Here is a 19,545-nt window from a genome sequence, read left to right on the forward strand (position 1 = left end):
GGGACTGGCCAGAAGATATGCCTCATCAATGGCAGCCCCACAGTCCCCTCCCTTCCCTAAACTCTCCATCTCCATGCACAGGGTTCTTTGATTATAGGTAGAGAGGAGACAGTTTATAAATGCAAACCCCCATTCACTAAAACCCTGAGGAATCAGCTCAGTGTTCCTGCACTTTGCTTTGTCTCACATGTAAGGAATCTCTCCACAGATCCCGAGCCTCCAGCTCTTTGTGGAGTCATGGCTGAGCTTTGTTGGTGTTCACGAACAAAGACACAAGGTGCGATGAATCCTTCAGGCCCTGTCAGACTTTATATCAGCAGGGTTGCATTTTAATCAAAGACATTGCTTTCAGCATTTGCTGGAACCTCACATTGCCTCTTACATCCTAGTGATGGCAGAACAATGGCGGAGCTTAGTTGCCGCTAAAGAGATCTCAGAGCAGAGGGACTGGAGCACACCAAGGGACTGTTTCATCTCCCAGCGGGGAAGATAAGGCAGAACTAGAAGGAAATCTTCCCGGAAAAGTACAAAAATGGCTCCTTGGTTTCCCTCCTCAACCACCTGAAGGTTGTCAACAGAATTAAAATAGGCTGTAGCAGAGATTCTCAAAGGTTTTGGTCTCAGGACTCCATTATATCTGTGCAAAGTATTGAGCCATTGTTAACGTGGGTTATATTTGCTCATATTTCCTGTTTTGGAAAATATAACTCAGAACATGTAAAAATATTTATTTTAAAATTCGTTTGCAAATAATGTTAAATGCAACTGCATGTTAACAGAAATAACGTATTTCTATGAAAAATAATGATATTTTCCACACCCACTCCCCCGCAAAAAATAGAAGAGGGTTATTTGTTTTTACATTTTTCAAATCTCTTTAATGTCTGGCTTAATAGAAGACAGATTCTCATATCCGCTTCTGTCTTGATCTGCTGCCAAATGTTTTGGTTGAAGCACAGGAAGAAAACCCAGCCTCACACAGATACTATGGTTGTGGTTGTGGTTGGCAAAGACGGGAGTATCTGAATAGCCTTTGAAGATAATTGTGGATCTTCTTCTTTGATACTACACCAAAACTCAACAAGCTTAGAGGCTGATTGCAGTGTGGAATCTGAAGCCATACTAATTAACTTTTCATGCTCTTGGGCATGAAAATCCTTGTTCTAATGCCATATTTTGACCGAATCTTTTACCCAGGGATAATTCTTTAACACCACGCATTGGTCATTTGACAAATATTGGTTCCTTGAGTTATACAGGTCTTCCAAATTCGGCACATGTCATGACACAATATAAAAAAAAAAAAGTCACATTCACTCAAGGGGGCAGACACCACATAATTGTAATTTTCATTTGAAATCTTGAATTCCATCCTTGGCAACAGATGCCATCATTGGCTTTCCTTGAAGTGACAGGCTCACTTAGCTCATTTTCAAGAAAATGTCTGCCAAATATCCAAGCCTGAATAACCATAATTTGCCTGTCAGTCATTCTTTCAAGTAAATATGGTGTTTCATGGAAAAACTGCAGCCAGTTCAGCACACAACTCAGTTGCACAAGTGGTTTTGCTGGAGACTAACAGTGGGTTTTGGCTCGTCACTGAAGCGCTTTCTGGGTCCTTCCCATTTTGTTGTATGTGAGGTTGGAGATGTCATAAAATTTAATAAGATGAATACTTCTTTACTGTTTCACTGAGGATGTTTAAAGGGAAACTAGCACTTTCTTTCACTGGGAGGGAGTGGTGGTGATGAATTCAGTGACAACTAGGATCGGTTGGCACTGCAGCCTTGGTGGGAGCTTGGGCTCTGGCTGCCTCACCCACTGCTGCTTTGGCATCATCCATGCAAATGTCAACACCATGAAAAAGACAAATCACACCTTATAACTACTCGGAAGTAGTTCCGACCTTGCAGACCCCCATGAAATGGTCTCGGGGGGGCCTCCTTTACTGCCAGGGATTAACAGAATGCCCTGTGAGAACACTGCGCTCTTCCATCAGCATTAAGGACCTCGATTCTCAGACTTGAAAGACGCAGGGTTGAGTCCCACCTCGATTGCTCACTAGCTGGGAGAATTTGGAAGTTACTTTGCTGTGTTCCATTTGCTCATCAGTAAAATGGGTATAACACCCCATGGAGCTCTTGAGAGAACTGAGATCATGCATGTAAAGCACTTGATATGCACTTGCCATTGTTATTCATCAAGGGTTAATCGGGTCCTCAATGTGGCTCCTCTGGGGGATATTCTCCAATACAGATTCTTCAAGGTTTTGGCCACCTCAGCAACCAGAATGAGAAGAGTCAGGCTTACGATGTCACTAGAGACCGTGAATCTGATTCCCCCGTAGGGTATCCATCAGCTGTTATCACTGGCTTTGCCCCCAGAAGGCAAAGATGTGAAGCTTTCGGGGGACTAAGCAGAATGGTGGTGACCATGTTCTGGAGAGTTCCTTGCTGTGGGCAGAACGATGCAGATGGGCAGATTCTGCCCAGTCTGTTTACCACAGGAAGATGGTAACAACCAACTCCAAGTTAGTACTTGGATGTGCCAGACGCTGTTCTATGTGCCGTACAAGTATGGACTCATCAAATACCTATAGCAACCTTATGAGGATGGGCAATCATACCCCAATTTTACAGATGAAAACAGAGACACAGGGAGGTTAGGTAGCATTAGCACACTGCTGATGCATTGTTGACTTGGGATCTGAGCCCAAGCAATCTGGCCGTAGAGGTGAGCTCTTAAGTACTACACTGTCCTGAGAAAGCAGAAAAAAAAAAAAAAAAAAAAAAAGAAGGGGGAGGTATGATTTTTCGAGAAGGTTCTTTCCCCCACCTTAGGACTTATATTTAAAAAGCCCAATTTTGCTCGGAAATGACCTGTTTAAAAACAACAACAACAAACCTTTGAGTCTTCACGAAACTCTGGGAAAAATGAAAACTGTACCAAAAAGCCCAAGTGTGACACAGAAAAATATGTGGCATGATTTTGAACAACTGGATAAGTGTTACCAAAAAAGGACTCCATTTGGACCTTTTTTTGTTTTGTTTTTTTGAATGGCCACGAGATGGTGACATTGAAACCAGAAAGAGAAAATGAAGTCCTAGAAAACAGCTTTGCACTGAACATTGTCTGCCTAATCATAATAATTTCATTGGCTTTCAAACTTCAGAACTGACCCATAGCCCCAGCATGGGGGGCATTAGCATAGTTACAGAGTCAAATGCAAACAGAATGAAATCTTGACAAAGAGAAAACGATGGGTAAGTGGAAAGGGGGAATGTGGACACCACCGTTCTAGAAAGCTGGAAGCTGACCCATTCTATCCAAGGTGGATGGGAAAGGAAATAAGGATTTATGCCACTTTTAGAAATTGGAAAGGATATCAATACAGAGGGTGGAATGTCTTAACTAAATCCTCACCTATTATGGCAGGAAGTCACTAGCTTATAAATCGAGAAACAGAGGATAAACATGTTACCTAGAGATAGAAATGTAACCATAGCAAGAGCTGAATCAGAAATGGTTAAAGAGGGGAAAAACTGGCTCTGAGCAGTAGAACTTGGGGCGAGGGGGAGGAAACACCCCGAGATGGGTGCTTGTCATTAAGAACCCTTCTGCGTGATTTAATTTTTAAAAATACTGTGCATATTAAATGCCTTAGTAAATTATAAGATAATTTTTAAAAGCTTTTGAGTAAATTGTGAAGGATTTGAACTGGAAGAGAAAAACACACCCTTTCTAATCTCTTTGACGTGGTAGAGCAGACAGATAAGGAAATGATATTTATTAGAGGTTCATGGAAGTAGCAGTCATCTGGGGGCAAGGAGGGGCGGTGATACAGATAGAGTACAGAGGAACCCTTGTCTATTTTGCTTTAAAAGTTTATACTGAGAATGTGTTTTTGTGTTACTTGGGTGTTAAGAGTGTTTTAAGAAAATACAATAAGAAAAATATGCCACTCAAAAAGCATGACAAAAATAAAATATCCAGGCTTTCTTTTTTTTTTTTTAAAGAGAGTTTAAAAATGTAAACCAAGAGGAATGTGTAGTCATTCAGTTTGTCTCCATGGATTTCTAGAAGCAGGCTATTGTCCTGCTTTCTTTTCTGTCTGCTTGAGGATAGGAAACCAAGAGTTCCGAATTCATTTCCATTCCAGCCCTCAGTACTCAGGAGAAGTCCTTTCTTCTCTGTGTAACTTATGCAGCCTTGCAGGGCATTTGGAAAATGTGTTTTGGGCATTTGTTGTAGGCCAGACCCCTTGTAAAGATGCACACCCCTAAGAGAACATTCTGTGGCAAGCCGCTCCTCCCCATGACTAACCCAGGATTCCTACTCCCTCTTCCAGGAGTACCCTGCTCTGTTCGCTTAGAGGAGTTTCTCAGCATCTTCCCTCTACAGTTCTGAACTTCCCAAAGATGGGAACTTGTCTATTTTGTTCTCTGCCAAATCCTTAGCACCTAGCATAAAGTCTAGCACCTAGTAGGTGCTCAATAAGGACGTAGAGAGCCAGGAGACAGGCTGGAGTTCTCCCACATGCAAATCACTCACTTCACACCCCCATTGGATCTCCAGGCTGAGAAGGGGTATCAGAGTGGGAGAAGATGTTGTCCTGAGCTGGAGGAGGGTGAGAATCTGAGTTAGGAGGGGCTGCCCATTGGGAAGGATGAGTCAAAGAACTGTGCAAGATTCGATAAACATGAGAAACTTCCACAACACTGTTATCCCACCATTTCCCCACGGTAAGAAACACAATACTGAAAACAATAAGAGACCAGGGGCTTGCTTTCAGGGGAAGAAGGAAGGTGATAGCGAATGGATGTTGTTCCACTGTGCCCAGTCTTCGAGAAGCAACAGGGCAAGATGAGGCAAAAACTTTAAAGACTAGAGCTGAAGTTCTTGCCTGCGAAAAACAAGGGAGGTCACAGGACAAAGCGTTCCTTCCATCAAGCAGCAAAGAACTCCATTGAAATTGGACACGTTCTTGAGTTGGCAAACTCAAGAACGTGTCAGTCTTCAGCTCAAAACCTCCAAAGCCTTCTAGTTCATTCAAAGTCAAAGTTCTTACAACATCCTTCAAGGTCTTCCACAATCTGGGGTCTAGACCCCTCAACTGATATACCCCCTCCTCTGAGCTCATCATCCTCTTCAGCTGCAGTGACTCCCTTGGTCCTTGAACACCCCATCCATGTCCTACACCTGGGCCTTTGCACTTGCTGCTTTTTCCCATCTGGAATGCTCTTTCCTTCTGAAAGCCACCTGGCTTGGTTCCTCATCTCCTTTATACCCAGGATTAAATGTCACCATCTCAAGGAAGCCTACCTTGATCACCCTATTTACAATCTCATTCCCCTTCCCAGTCCAGTGAACCTTCGAGCTTTCAGACAGTTTGGCTGGGACCATCCATTACCTAAGCCAAAGGGATGCACTGCAGCCCAGACCCAGGAACTATAACTGAAAAATCATCTTTGGGGGTGGTCCAGACTGAATTTTCCTTGGTTCAGACCTTATTATCTCTTGGAACCTAACCCTGTCATTTCCCCCGTGCTCAGGAGCTAAGCCATCACTCAGCACAGAGTGAAAAAGCAGAGGAGGGCAATTACTATGCTGTGCAGTAGACCTCTGACTCAGATTAACATCATTGCCTCTTGATTTGATCTTTTTATTTTTGTCTAAACACTTAGAGCATTTTGATCACAAGCCAGATTTGTCTTTGGTGAAAAGTAATATTTTGAAAAACCAGGACTTACTCGGTAGGGTATATTTTCAGGCATCTTAAGCTGATAAACAGCTAATTGGTTCTGTCGTCCTGCAATTTGCAAAGGGTCACAGCGATTTGTTGTAAATAATGCGTCTGTACGAACTGCTGCATGCCAAAACGAATTTCCACAGGTGACAGTAGGATTTTGTAATAGTTGAGATGGTAGAAGATGCTTCAACAGTTAACCGTGATTTTTGGAAGCATTTTCACAGGTAGGCATTATTGTGTTCCAAAGCAGCTTTGCGTGACGCTGAATAGCATATGCTACAGAAGGCAGAGTGGTGGAGATTCTATTTCCCGAACACGCAGGTAACCAAGTATAGATAGACTCTGAAGAACGAGGAATGGAAACAGTGTCTTCTGGATTTGCCCACAATATGTCCACACAACATGTATTTACTTTTGTCTTTCCTCAGCTTTGTACCCAGATTATTGGACGACTCTGCGTAATCGTTGAGGACAAAAATGGAAAAGAAGGGATGGACAGACGATGTAGAGATTTTCAAGACCGTGAAGCCAGACTTCCTCCAAATACAGGCTACGGAATTACCAATAATTAAGATGCAATTATAGGACACATTATTTTAAAAGTGGTTTATAAGTACTGAAGACCAGAAGAGTGATTGGTAATGATTAGCATGGGTTCACTAGGAGAAGCTCAAGGTAATTGGATTGCCTACCCTCAAGGAACAAATTCACTGCATACTTATTGAGCCTCTACTATGTGCCAGTTCAGCAAAATAAGGTTGGTAGTGTATTTGGGCAGCAAAAAGATCGTGGATAATATTTCTTAAAACATGCAGGTTGAAAGGTAGGTATATGGTGTCAGGCTTTCCTTGCCTCATCTCAACCTCATCTCAGTTGCCCACTTCTGGCCTCTCCAAGCCCAAGGTCATCAAGAACTAGGCCTGGTGCATTGGTCTATGGCATGTCTAGTGGGTGTCTGTGTTCTTCCAAGATGATTTTCGCTCTTTGAGTGCCGCACGGGAATCAGGCTGCAGATCCCTAAACAAGAACTTGATTCCTGCCTGACACAGAGTCAAAAGCTTGAAGAAGTAAAACAAATGACGGTTCCAAGTTTACCGCGTGGGAAGTGGGACAGCCATGAACCTAATGGCATCCCCAAGTTTGCAGACACCCAATTCCAGTGTAGAAGATGCAAAAATCTCCAATGCTTTGCTCACATGCATCTAATCAGAAACTCTTTAAGAAACTCGGCTCTTCTCACTTCCAAATGATTGGTATTGCCATTTAAAGAAAATTTACATTTGATCTCCAGAGGGGGCGTTTCTCAGCAGCCCATTGCTACAATATCTAAATCTTGTTAGCTTTACCATTTCTTTTCCCTGGCCTTGCTGGATTTGTAATAACAATTGGGAAAGGCTAGGGTAATTATTTTACACAAATGTTCTGGTTGTTGAATGGCTCAGAGCCAGTGACTGACACCTAACCCTTCTTGACATAGGAGTGAGCAGGCTGGAGGGGTGCCTGGGTGGCTCAGTCGGTGTCTGCCTTCTGCTCAGGTCATGATCTTGGAGTTCTGGGATCAAGCGCCATCAGGCTCCCCGCTCAGCAGGGAGTCTGCTTCTCCCTTTCTCTCTCCTCCTCTTCAGCTCATGCTTGCTCTCTCTCTCTTACTCACTCGCTCAGATAAATAAAATCTTTTTTTAAAAAAACCCAAAAAACAAAAAGGAGTGAGCAGGTTGGAGGAGACCCGCCCACCAGCCCGGTCCTTCAGCGAAGGCAGAGCAGTGTGGTGTTGAGGGTGAAGCTTTTGAGGAGCACACTAGCGGGCGATCTAGCACAAGCTACATCGCTTCTATGAGCCTCAAGTCTCCTTGTGGGTGGAGCAGGTCTATACTGAGCAGTACGCGGGGCTATTATGGGCTGCATCTGTTTACACCAGGTGCTTATCCAAAAGCCTGGAGTACAGTCACGAAAAGGCAGCACCGGGGAGGGTTGGAATCCCAGCTCTGCCTCTTACCAACCGTGTGCTCTCTGGGTCTCAGTTCTCCTATTTGTAAAGCGGGGATTATGGCAGTATCTACCTCTTGAAGACATAATTTAAATATCAAATGATATTTGCCAAGTGCTCACTTAGAACAGGGGCAGGTATAGTACGTGTCTGTTAAATCAATCAGTCAATCAGTCAATCAATCAACCAATCAATCAATGCTCAGGGGTTAGTCCAGAAATAAAGGCTTGGTCTGCCCTAGTAATCACAGCCTCGCACACAGAAGGTGTTCATTAAGTGTTAGCTATTTATTACATCCTTGGCACTTCTTTCTGGGGTTCTCAGGGCCCAGCCTCTCCTTCTGCAGCTTCCTTGGATGTAGCCCCCAGGATCTCTATGGATGCCCCACCTGTTTACTGATTCCAGGAGGAAGGCCAGGTATGCCCTGGACATGGGTCCTCTCATGCAAACCTCGTGGGCTGGAGAGCTGCTAGTCTCGCCTTAACCGTTCTCCATCCTTTTAGAGCAAGCCTCTGCAGACCCTTAAAATGTGAGTCAAATCCTGATCACTTCTTCTTCATATCTGCTTTTCTTTCCAATTTTCACCAGCTCCTCTGCTTCCTGCCCCTGAAGTGTTAATGCTCCTTAGGGTTTTGTCACTTTCCCTCTTCATACCCACTGGGTCCCCTCTGGCACACCTTGTGTACTTCTACATCTTCAATTCCCACCTTGGTTTGGGAGATCCTCACATCATGCCAGCTTTCACCTCTGCCCTAGGCTCTACTTTAGTGTTTCTTAACATTTTTGGAGGATGAGTCTATCTCCATAAAAGCACCCATTTCCAGAATATTTGTCTTATGTTTTCATGAGCTTGCTGAACCTTATCCACAGAGCAAATAGAGGGGGGATTTCTATCTGACTTCCAATAGCAATTGCCTCTTTTTTGGTGGACGTCAATTTCTTCACCCTCGCTCGGTGACCACGTCTGATCGAGTCTACCTTCACCCTCTCTCTGATGTCCTGTTCTTTTCATTACCATCAGAACACTGGCTCCCAAAGTTTCCCCCTCTGGTCGGCAGGGACAGACGTCGGTCCCTGTGTACCGGGACGGGGCTGCATTTTCCTGGAGCCCTTTACAAGGGAGGGATCTCACGGACTTTCTTTCAACCTCTCCATGTCTCAGGAAGAATTAAAATAGTACTAATTGGGCAAAGAGCTAAGTGCAAGTTCCACAGGAAAGAGAAGAGGACTCACAGAACACCTGGTCAGATGAAGAGTCTGGGATAAAGGCAAATAGTACCAAAAAACCCCACCACCGCCGCCCCAACAACCAATATTCTCAGGAAAACAAAGGGTACTTCTAGAAATAAAACGTTATTATAGATTTCTCCATGCCTCTCCACTGAGATATAACAGGAGTTGGCAAACTTTACTTCTTCTGTAAAGGGCCAGACAGTAAATATTTTAGGCTTTGCAGGCCAAGCAGCAAAAACTGAGGATACTACATGTTATACATATATAACAAGAGAGAAAACAAATTTCCATAGAATTTTTATTGGCAACAGGCAGAAGTATAGATGCTAAAATGTGGATTTCTCATCATTTTATGTGTCACAAAATACTATTGGATATTATTTAATTTTTTCCAACTACTTAAAAATGCAAAATATTCTTAGCCTGTGGGTTGTACAAAAATTGTCCATGGGCTGAATTTGGCCCATGGGTTATAGTTTGCCAACCCCCGAGATATGATTATGGATCACAGTAGATACACACCACTGGGTTTCCAACTTTAGAATTTTAGAGACAAAACACGATGACATATACCCTGTTTATTGAAGAATCTCCAATTAGTGGAATATGAACGCTTAACTGTTTTATTTTTAGCTTTAACTGTGTTATAGCCAATCCCTCATTTCCTTAATGACATTTTGGGCGGAGGTCATAACTTTCCACTCACTTTTGCCTGTTAAAACTTCCAGATTGCAATGCGTTCTCTCTACCCATCCCTCTTTGCGGTTCTAGCGCCTTTGGTGTGTTGTGGCAGGGAGCAGGAAGGAAAAAGAAATGGCCAAAATGTCACTTCACTTAGCTCGGTGAGTCTGCAAACCTTTACTGTCTGTTGTTACCACTTCCCCAGCCAACACTGATTGTCAGGGTTCTCTTCGTGACAGGGGTCGACATGTTGACTGACTTTTGGAGGCACCTGCATTGGTGATTGGAGAACCCTAGGGGGCCTTCCCACGGCAACTTCCCTCCCCCATGTGGGATATTGGAGTCTGGGCCAGTCTCTTCCATCCCCCTTTGGTACCCCCATCACTGGTAACTCATGGCGCCATGCTGGGGGACCTGCGGTTGAATGATACAGTGCCCTGTGAACATTTTTTAAAGGTCCTCTTTCCTTTGGATGGACTCAGCTCTGGGCCAAGGTGCATGGTTTGGGGAATGGGGTGGGGGCTCACTCTCAGTCCCTGCTTCACCCCTAGATCCAGCAGCCCTATGCAGGGCAACATCATCATGACGTTGTATAGCTTTGACTGGGGTCTTCTTGCCTAATGGGCTTCTCTCTTGGGTGGGATACTGCCCAAATGATTCAAACTTAGCCCTTCACTACCAGATCCACACAACCTGTAGAACCTCCCCATTCCACAAAGGCAGCCCCATTGCTATTCCGTCTCTCAGCCTCCTTATTGAAGTAGCCAGAGGAGCAGGCTCCAACCCAGGAATGTGATGCCAGTCTCTCTTTTTTAGCAGGTGCCCTCAATCATTGTGAATGATTCTTCTTGGAGCCACAGGCAACTCACTGAGGAACCACAAGTTTTGGGAGAAATGGTGGTGGCATAAGAAAGCTAGCTTATCATTTGTCTTTGCAAATGGTTGTTGTCTAAAAAGGATGTCAGTGGACTACTGGTTTATTTAGAAGTATGAAGGAATGAAGGGACCACAAGAAGCACAGGAATAGAAACAGTTGATAGAGCTTGCTACTGTGTGTCTTCATCTTACAGGCAAGGAAACTCATGCTCAGAGGTGAAGCAACTTCCCATGGCATTGCAACCAATAAACACCAGGACCCAGGTAAGAACCCAGTCCACCTGACCTCAAGACCCCTGCTGTTCTCCCATAGTCTCTGTGGTCAGAGAACAGTTCCCAAATTATTAAAGGCCCATTTGCTCTTACAATGAAAAAGTGGGCTCTGGCAGGGTCATGTGGATGGAGGAAAACACAAAACAACTTTGGAGTCTTGTGGGAGTCTCTTTAACCTCAGAAACATTGGTTTCGCTGGGGGTACTTCCACATGTCAGAGTATAATTTTTAAATAGTTAGAAACATCATTTTCCTAAAATATACAAAGAGCTCATGTCAAGTTTAATTCAACTCATCAATGAGAGAACTAGCAGAATGACAAAGCTAGTTCAAAGGAGGATGTTATATATATTTTTCAGGGAAAAAAATTCTGAAGTAAGATTGTCAAGTTAGATGTAAAACTGATTCATGTCCTCGAGGGAGGGCAATAAATCTACATTTGAGCTTATCTCTTCTGATGAGCAGAAATCATTTGCACCTCTAATGAGCAAATTCACATGCATCTTTCCAAATTTTCTACAAGTAAGCATCTAACTACACCACTGGCCCTTTATCTATAATAAAACTAAGTAAAACAAAATTACATTTCTCTAAAGAATCAGATGACCCCTCTGATAAGATTGTTAGACACTGTTCCAAGAGAACATTCAAAGGACACAGTCATCTTTTTTGTGGGTTTCTCTTCTTCTCTTAGTTTTTCTTGATGCACACTAGTAACCCACACTGGTCACCATGTTAATAACCCACACTACCAAGGTTGCATTACCCAACCTTAGAATGCAGATCCCTTGCCTTTCTTCCAATTCAGAAAATAAAATTTCAAGTGATGAAGTGAACAGAATTATTTTCAAATCATCTACTTCTTAAGATGGGTAGAATCTTTGAGTCTGAAGGTAGACGGCTGGGTTTGAGATAGAAAGAAGAGGAGTAGGTCTTTTCAACCAATGACAGAAGTAGGAATAAGATTCAGAATTTTTAATCACAGGTAGGATGTGAGACCAGCCAGTCAGAACGGATGTTTCCATAGCACTGGGTCGGGATCACGATGGCCTCTGTTGGGCCGGGTCTTAACCCTTTACTGGACAGATCTCATAGATGTCTGGGAGGTTCCAGAATAAGCTAGGGTAGCTATAGTGGTGGTGGTGGTGGGGGGAGGGTTGATGGGGGACTTGGGCCAGATGCTGTTTACCAAGAAGTAGGCAAGTATTTCAACATTTTAGCAAGCAATATGGCTATACAGACATGTTCTGGTTGAATGTTATCATGCTCACACCTCAACCTCTGCCACCTCCCCAATCCTGACTGGTCCCACAAACACAGGCATAGTCACTCACCCACATTCTGCCTTAAGACTCCAGTCCACTTCTCTCCTCTATTTACCTCTTGGGCTTTAGAAGCAAAGAGGAACCATGCAGGGAAAGGAACAGGGACAAGGTCAAGAGTAGGGAAGAGAGTCAGAGCATTCTGCACCCCCATCTAAGGGAAGGTGCAGCATCAGATGTAAGAGGAGAGGAGCGGAAGTGACTACTCAGTACTGTTGCTAAGCTGTAGAGGTAGAGCAGTGCTCCCAACAGACAAGGATCCCTGTCCTTCTCTTCTACTGGAGGGAGAGAGGAAATATGAAAAGTGTATGAGTTACTATATGTGAGAGCACTCAGCACGGGGCTCGGCACGTAGGAAATACTCAACCACAGTTATGTCCTTCTCTTATCCCTGTCCTTAATCACATCTTTGCAGCTTCCCCGAAGGCTTCTGAACACATAAATAAAGCTGCAACCCCATCTGGCTGAAAAAGTCAACCATCTGGAGATTTGGAAATATGGGGGAACTTCTAATGACTGTCTAATTTTTTTTTTTCAGGTTTTCAGCCAGATGTTTGATGTCGTCCAGGCCCATCTGTAGAAGAAATAGCAGCTTATGGAAACTCTTTTCCATAATTTTAAGTTCCTTGTCCTAAAAGCTAAGTGGGCTTTATTTTCTTAGTCACCATTTTTAAAAAATGAACTGAAAAAGTGATCATTGACTAATGGACAACAATTCAGGAATAAAGTAGGGAAATAACAGAAATTTGGATTAAAAGGGCCTTTAAACTGGCAGCCCATGGGTTAAATTCAATGACGAGAAAAGTTTGGGCTGGCAGACAGTGCAATTTAAAAAAGTTAATTTAGTTGGCCACATTTTAAAACTTAAGAGATTTTACACGTGGCTTTTAAATATTTGGAATATTGGGATGAATTTGGCACTCATTTCCCCAGGGTAAAAATCAACTCAAGATATATAGTAATTGTCCCTTGGATCGGGGCTTGTGTTCTCCGGTTTGCCTCAGTCCCCACCATTCTCTGTTGCCCCCCACACAGAGACCATGTTTCAGTTACCATATATCTTCTCAAGTGCAGTGACTTTCCCCCCATAGAACCTAGTTAAGAGGAGAGTGAGATGCTTGTTTCAACTGTTACGTTACCTGCCTCGTCCACCTGGACACTGGGATTTGTTCACTCCCTAACCTTATCTGAAACTTTCATTTCAGAACTGGATAAACTGAGGCCCAAAGGAGGAAAAGAACATGCACAATTCCTGTAACCGGTAGTGACAGAAAGGCGACGAGAGCTCAGGGTCCCTTGCTACCAGGCCAGTGGGGTCTTTGCACTCTGTAAATACATCACTTTGCTTGAGTCTAGGGCTCCAAGGGGTCTTATCCATGGGGGAAATCGTACACCAAACAATGTTCTCATTCAAATCCACATGCTGTCATTGAAAACACGCAGCAAGTTGGGGCTCTACTTTGTGAATGCCTCGCGTGCTTTCCAGATACAGATAATGAGTCAGGCTTTCTGAATGTGGGTGTCTCTACATAGGTCGATTGTTTCTTCATTCAAAATGTGTCCTTTGCCATCTCCAAGTCTGTGCCTGTCTGATGTCTCCTGCACCCCTGCAGATGAGGCACAGGCATGCTGAGTGTTCTGGGACCTGAGGCTTCTGAATGGAAAAACCCTGTGCCTGGGCATTCTCACAAGCTAATGTTTGTACCAGTAGCAACCTATCCACTGGAGCGTGAATTAATGTGCTCTAGCAAATGCTCTGAGAAGCAACATGGTTTATGTGAAGGAGTGCCTGCTGGGTTTGGGTATGTGACCTCAGGCAGGAATGGTATTCTCTCCAGGCCTCAGTTTCCTCACCTATAAAACCAGGACAATAATAATAATACCTCCATCAATGAGCTCCTCTGAAGAGGAAAAAGTTAATTTTTCAAAATTGTCAGAACAGAGCTAGCACAGAGTAAGTACTAAATATAAATGACATTCTGGTGAGTTATAGAAATGAAAACTGGAAACATCCCTTCTCTCCTTTGAGCGATGTGATCCTTCTTAGCACATGCAATGTTGCCAGGCCCATTGTAAATACTCAATACGTGTTGGCTTTAACATCAGAATTGCTTGGATGAGTTTCAGAAAATTCAGGTTCACCACAGACCTATGGAAGCAGAGAATCTAGTTGTGAGGCCTAATAATCTTTTTTTTTTTTTAATGCTCCCTATGTGATTCTGATGACTACCCAAGTTTGGAAACACTGATGTAGTTTCCTTATTCTTGAATATCGTTGGTGGTAGAGAACCCATACCTCTTAAAGCTCTCTACTCCACATTGCATGGTTATTCATATTGAGGTAAAACCTATTTTCTTCTAGATCTTACTTCTACCCCCTGGAGGCCACACAGAACATTTCAAATCTCTTTCCCACATGACAACTCTTCAGATATTTGCAGACAGCTGTCATGTCCCTCCTGAGCATTCTCTTTTGGACAAAAGAGCCACATTCTCTCATGGCTCTTAAAAAAGTGTGGATGAACTGATTCTTCTAATTTGATATCAGGGAACACTGAGCTGCAAGACCTCCAGTTACTCTTTGACACTAAAGGACCAGAAGAGTGAGGATGTTGAGACTCTAGGAGATACTGAATGAGAGACGGGGATACACCTTTACTCCAGAGGATGGATTCTGCTTACTGCATGCAAGAAATCAGAGGTTCCTGAAATTCCTTGCACACTTGATATATTCAGTACCTGAAGAAAAACCTTGGCTCAGATGCCAGCCAAGGCCCAGCTAAGTGTTGGTTCCATGGGTGTACACATAGCTAAAAATTCGCTGTGACTCATTAAAGTTACTGTATTTAATACTTCAAAAAATGTAAAAAAAAATATGGCTGAGCCAAACTGCATGAAGACTGCAACAAATTTTCTCAAAAGAATTCACCTGACCAAGAGCATATCTTGGATGCATCCAGTTCCATCTTGATTCAAATTCTCACTTCTCCCACTAAGCCCACAGAATGCCTGGGTGGGGTTCCAATTCTTTGTACAAACTGTGGGTGTAGGACATGATGTTGGAGAAAAGAGAAACCATCAGTTGAAAGATTCTGAGAAAGGATTTAGGGATTTTAGGCCCTAATAGGGGAAGCCAAAATTAGTGTTTAATTGTACATTCCCAGGTTTTGTTCCAAGAGTCAGAAGAACCGGGGATAACTGAAACATGGTTTACATATATACCTTGTTTGGCTCAGATTTTTTATGTCATTCTTAGAACCATGTAGGTATCAAGACATCCACCAAATCACAGCTTTACAAAAGGTAATTCAAATCTTTGTTGTCAATAGAGGAAAGAGAATTATGGAATTTCCCCAAGGTAAATGACTTCACCACATCTGATCACCAGTGATCACAAATATTAGATTTCTGTCAATGTTTGGGAAAGAATTGTTCTAAAATTTCCATTGGTACACTGGATACACTAAGAGCTTTGGATAGTGCTAATTCGTGATGACCTATTCCAAAGTAATCTTTTCCCAGATTGATAAGCGTGGGTTGGAGGAGGTAAATGTCTTAGCCAAGGTCACACAGATAGTTTGCAACACTACTCAGGTCTTCTGACTTCAAGCACAGTGATCCTTGTTGCATTTAAAGTAGTCTTTTCCTACCTGGGATTTCCACCAGTTGCAGATTTGTGTTGGAAACAGAATCGATTATAGTAGTGCTAGTCAGGAGAGCAGTTGTTCAGACTGTCAGGACATGGGAAGAAGGCCAGGGAATGATGCAATATTACACTAGCAAGTGATGTCATAGCATGATTTCCTAAGTGATTTACATAAATGCAAGTTCTCAAAAAGCCCTGACAAATGCCAGCCAGTGGGAATGCAGGCATGGAGAACCAATGACAAACAGGGAAGGGCAACATACAGGAAACCCAGATTTCCTTGCTCATCACTGTGACAAGCTTCACAGATTGCTCAGAAGCCTGAGAAAACTCCCTTCTGCCCCTCTAATCCAGTGCCTTCCCTCAGGCACATAAGCTCGAAAGAGCGTTGATTTTCTTCTCTATCTTTTTATTTACTACCACTGACATTCAGGCATTGCCCAGCGCTGCTGAGAGTGACTTCTGGTGTAGTGAAAGCAAGTTGAATAGTGAGACAGGCTACCCAAGAGCTTGGCATTCTAAAAATTGGTCTGTCCTCTTCATTATAATTTAGAGCAAATTCTCAATTTTTAAAATTAGAAACTGTGATTTTTGGAGAATCGATCTTATGCAAATGTCATGAAAATATATTTGTTGAGTTTGGAGATGATTTAAGTAAGAAGACAGGTGGATATCAAATACTAACACTCCAGTTTTGTTTTGATCCCAAACAGTAAATGAAACATGTATTAATAAGGAAGTTTTGCTAAAACGTGTGTGTGTGTGTGTGTGTGTGTGTGTGTGTGTGTGTGTAGGGGTTCACATATGTTAGTCTGGTTGGCAATGCAAGTTCATGAAAATATCTACTTAGACAGAACTCAGAAGAAACTGTTAAGACTATGTTAGAAATAAGGAAACAGCTCAGAGTGTGCCAGCCTAGCTCACAGTCTCTCTCTCCATCTCTCCCTCCCTCTCTCTCTCTTCCTTCCTCTCTCTTCCTCGCTCCCTCTCCCCCCATCCCCCACTGAAATGCAATTTAAGCAGAGCCAAAGACCCCATCACAAGCCACAGATCAAAGCAGTTCACAATATGCTTAGGAATTTTGGATCTGGAGACTTTGCTCAACTGCAGAAGCTGCTTAAGAGTACCACAAAATTTCATCTCCTGAAGCTTAAACCAAAAACAATCAACAAGACCCAACCTCTTCATCCCCCACAGCATTAGTCTCGCCGGAACAATCTGGACATCTGCACATTCTCAGCAATAATGCAAACTATTCCTCTCTCCCCATCACTGCCTCCATCTCCCCAAACACCCACTGGAATATCAGAATATCAGAAACTGCATTATTTAGGGCCATTGAGAGGAATTTGTAAATACCTTCCAGGCAGCAGGTCCTCCACAGCCCCGAATGGGTCATTACTTCTTCATTCTTCCTGCTGGTTTCATTATCACTTGTAGATTTAGTCCTGCACACACCTCTGGAATATAACCAGTAGTCCGTGCCCACTGCAATGGTCATTAAACTAAAAGCTGCGAAGGCTCCCACAGTGGTGATCAACATCTGGATACCTCTGTCACACATCCTCATAATTCTTCATGGTACTCTGGATGGCTGGGGGTTGGAGCGGTAGGTTCAATGCCAGAGGGGAAAATCACTCTGCAGCTGGGTAACCTAGGGCAGGCTCTTCCAAAAATTCAGGTCTCCTTTTGTCAGCATCCACAGAGACTTTGGGAAAGCTGGGATTTCCTGTCTGGAGCTCTCTCCGGTTCCCTGGGTCGCCTATGGCCCTTGGAAGGGTGCAGGTTCCAGGGGGTTGGTCCACATCACTGCTGCCTTCTGAGGATCCCTGGGTTCCTTTCATTCCTCAGGAGCTTGGTAAAGATGAGGGTCCGTGCAGGGCATGGCTCCGGAGCCTGGAGCTGCCAGCTTGGTTTGAGATGCGCCTGGCTCCTCACAGCCCCGGGAGACTCTAGGCAAAGAAATCCAGAGAGGTTTATGTGTGTGTGTGTGCGTGCGTGCGTGTGTGTGCGAGCGCGTGTGCTGGGGGTGAGGGCGGATGGCAAAAAATAGCACTGCTGGGAGGCGAGTCGCTGAGAAGAGTGTTCATTGCTTCCCCAGCCTCCCAGGAAAGCTCTCCGCCTGCTCCTGACACCCCCGCTCAAACTGGAGAAAAGACAGAGTCCTGGGGCGGAGGCCGGGCGGTTTCATCTGAGGGCAAAGGTCCGCGGGGCTGAAGGGACAGCTCCCGCCTGTTGCCCCGCCTCCGCCTCCCTAACGCCCAGGCTTTAGGTCCATGGTGCTGAAGGGACGGCTCCCCCGCCGCAGCTGCCGTGGCACCCCCGCCTTTCCAGCGCCCCGGGCTAGAGACCCGGGGTGCAGAAGGGTCGGACCTCCCTCCCGCCGCCCTTCCCCCGTCCCTTCCCAGGCCAGCTAGCCGGCTCGGCTCTGCCTAGTCAATCCCACGCTCGGCGCAAAGTTTCCGGAGCCCACGGCAGTCAGCGCCCCGGCTCGTCGGTGCTGCAGCACCGCCCTGTTCCTCCGCTCCCGCAAGGGTTAAGGAAAGGGGAAGGGGAAAGAAGCCCGCAGCGCACTCTGGCGCGCTCTCAGCTCCCACCCAGCGCGGCGTTTTCCCCTCACCAATGAGCCGGGCAAGTTTGCCTTTTGCTGCGGGCGCCGCTGGAGCCCACTGGGGGGAAGACCGGAGTCTTCTTAAAGGGACCGGCGACTCCGGGCGACGGAGCTGTGTCTCCCTTGGGCGGGTAAAAAGTATTGTCACAGGCACATCTGTGTGTAGTCTGTCTCAATTTGATTCCCCAGAAAACAAACCAATATGTCTACCCTCCTTTCTCTGGAGCTCCGGTTTACACCAGAGACAACGTGCTCTGATCAGACCCGGAACTGTTCATATACATATGATCATGTATTCCTAAAAGACAGAGGGGCTGAAATGTGTATGGACTCTGGTGTACACATATCACAGGTTTGGGGCGACGGGGTGTGAAATACTGGTCTCTGAATACACCTCATATATTTTAATATTCTTACACTTTTTGTGTGTGTTGGGGGTGGGGATGGATTCAAGGTGGGAGAGTCAATGAAAATGTCAGATTCTTTCCAAAGGTCCCTAGAATGTTCATTTGTTAGCATCTTTTTCTAAGTTAGACCATGAAGCAGGTGAAACCAGGTCTGCTTTCCTTGTTAGTCCAAAGTGCAAATGCCATTGCACACTTGAAAGCTAATGCGACTCTCCCTTTGGAAATAGTCAGTGTTGCAAAGAATCAGCACTCGGCAGTCTTTCTATTACTATGTACTCTGGCATATACATGAACGCACACTGAGCTAAGGACAGTCCACAGAATGCCTTTATTATTATTTTCCTATGGCATGATGGGAGGGATACCCAGAGGCCAGTTTTTGGAATTGAGGCTGCTTGGGTTGCTTCTGAGATGTGTCCGATGCCAGCTGTCATGTTCGAGTGTTATTTAACTGGACAAAAAAAAAAAAAAAAAAAAAAGGGAGGTCATCACAGACACATAGAGTCTCCCGGTGCCATCTCTGGCTATCTGTCGGGGAGCTTCTATGCAGATGACTGAGTAGTAGCAATATATCGAAGAGTTCTCAAATGTAGATCACAACTTCTAGGTGACTTTGCTACTTTTTCTTCTTTGGTGTTGAGGTCACTTGAAGACTTGATTCTTGGTGGCAGATAAACATATCCATGCATACATAGGTTTGAATATCCAGTTGCAGTGTTTAAATGTTAACCTGTGCTGTGTTCAATGCTGTTATGAGTTC

General features: G+C 44.3%; 1 protein-coding gene across 1 annotated transcript in view; it reads right to left on the minus strand.

The window, feature by feature from the left end:
* LOC111162323 (calcium voltage-gated channel auxiliary subunit gamma 3) overlaps positions 1 to 17,765 on the minus strand; it is an 81,647-nt gene extending 63,882 nt beyond the window's left edge. The window contains exon 1 of the mRNA XM_022526676.1: positions 17,127 to 17,765. Within this exon, the coding sequence (XP_022382384.1) occupies positions 17,127 to 17,337 (211 nt within the window). The 5' untranslated portion in view covers positions 17,338 to 17,765. The remainder of the gene's footprint in view (positions 1 to 17,126) is intronic.
* Positions 17,766 to 19,545: the final 1,780 nt, after the last annotated feature.

The sequence above is a fragment of the Enhydra lutris genome, unplaced genomic scaffold (assembly GCF_002288905.1).
Source record: "Enhydra lutris kenyoni isolate GAN:26980312 unplaced genomic scaffold, ASM228890v2 scaffoldscaffold90, whole genome shotgun sequence".
Taxonomy (NCBI): Eukaryota; Metazoa; Chordata; class Mammalia; order Carnivora; family Mustelidae; genus Enhydra; species Enhydra lutris.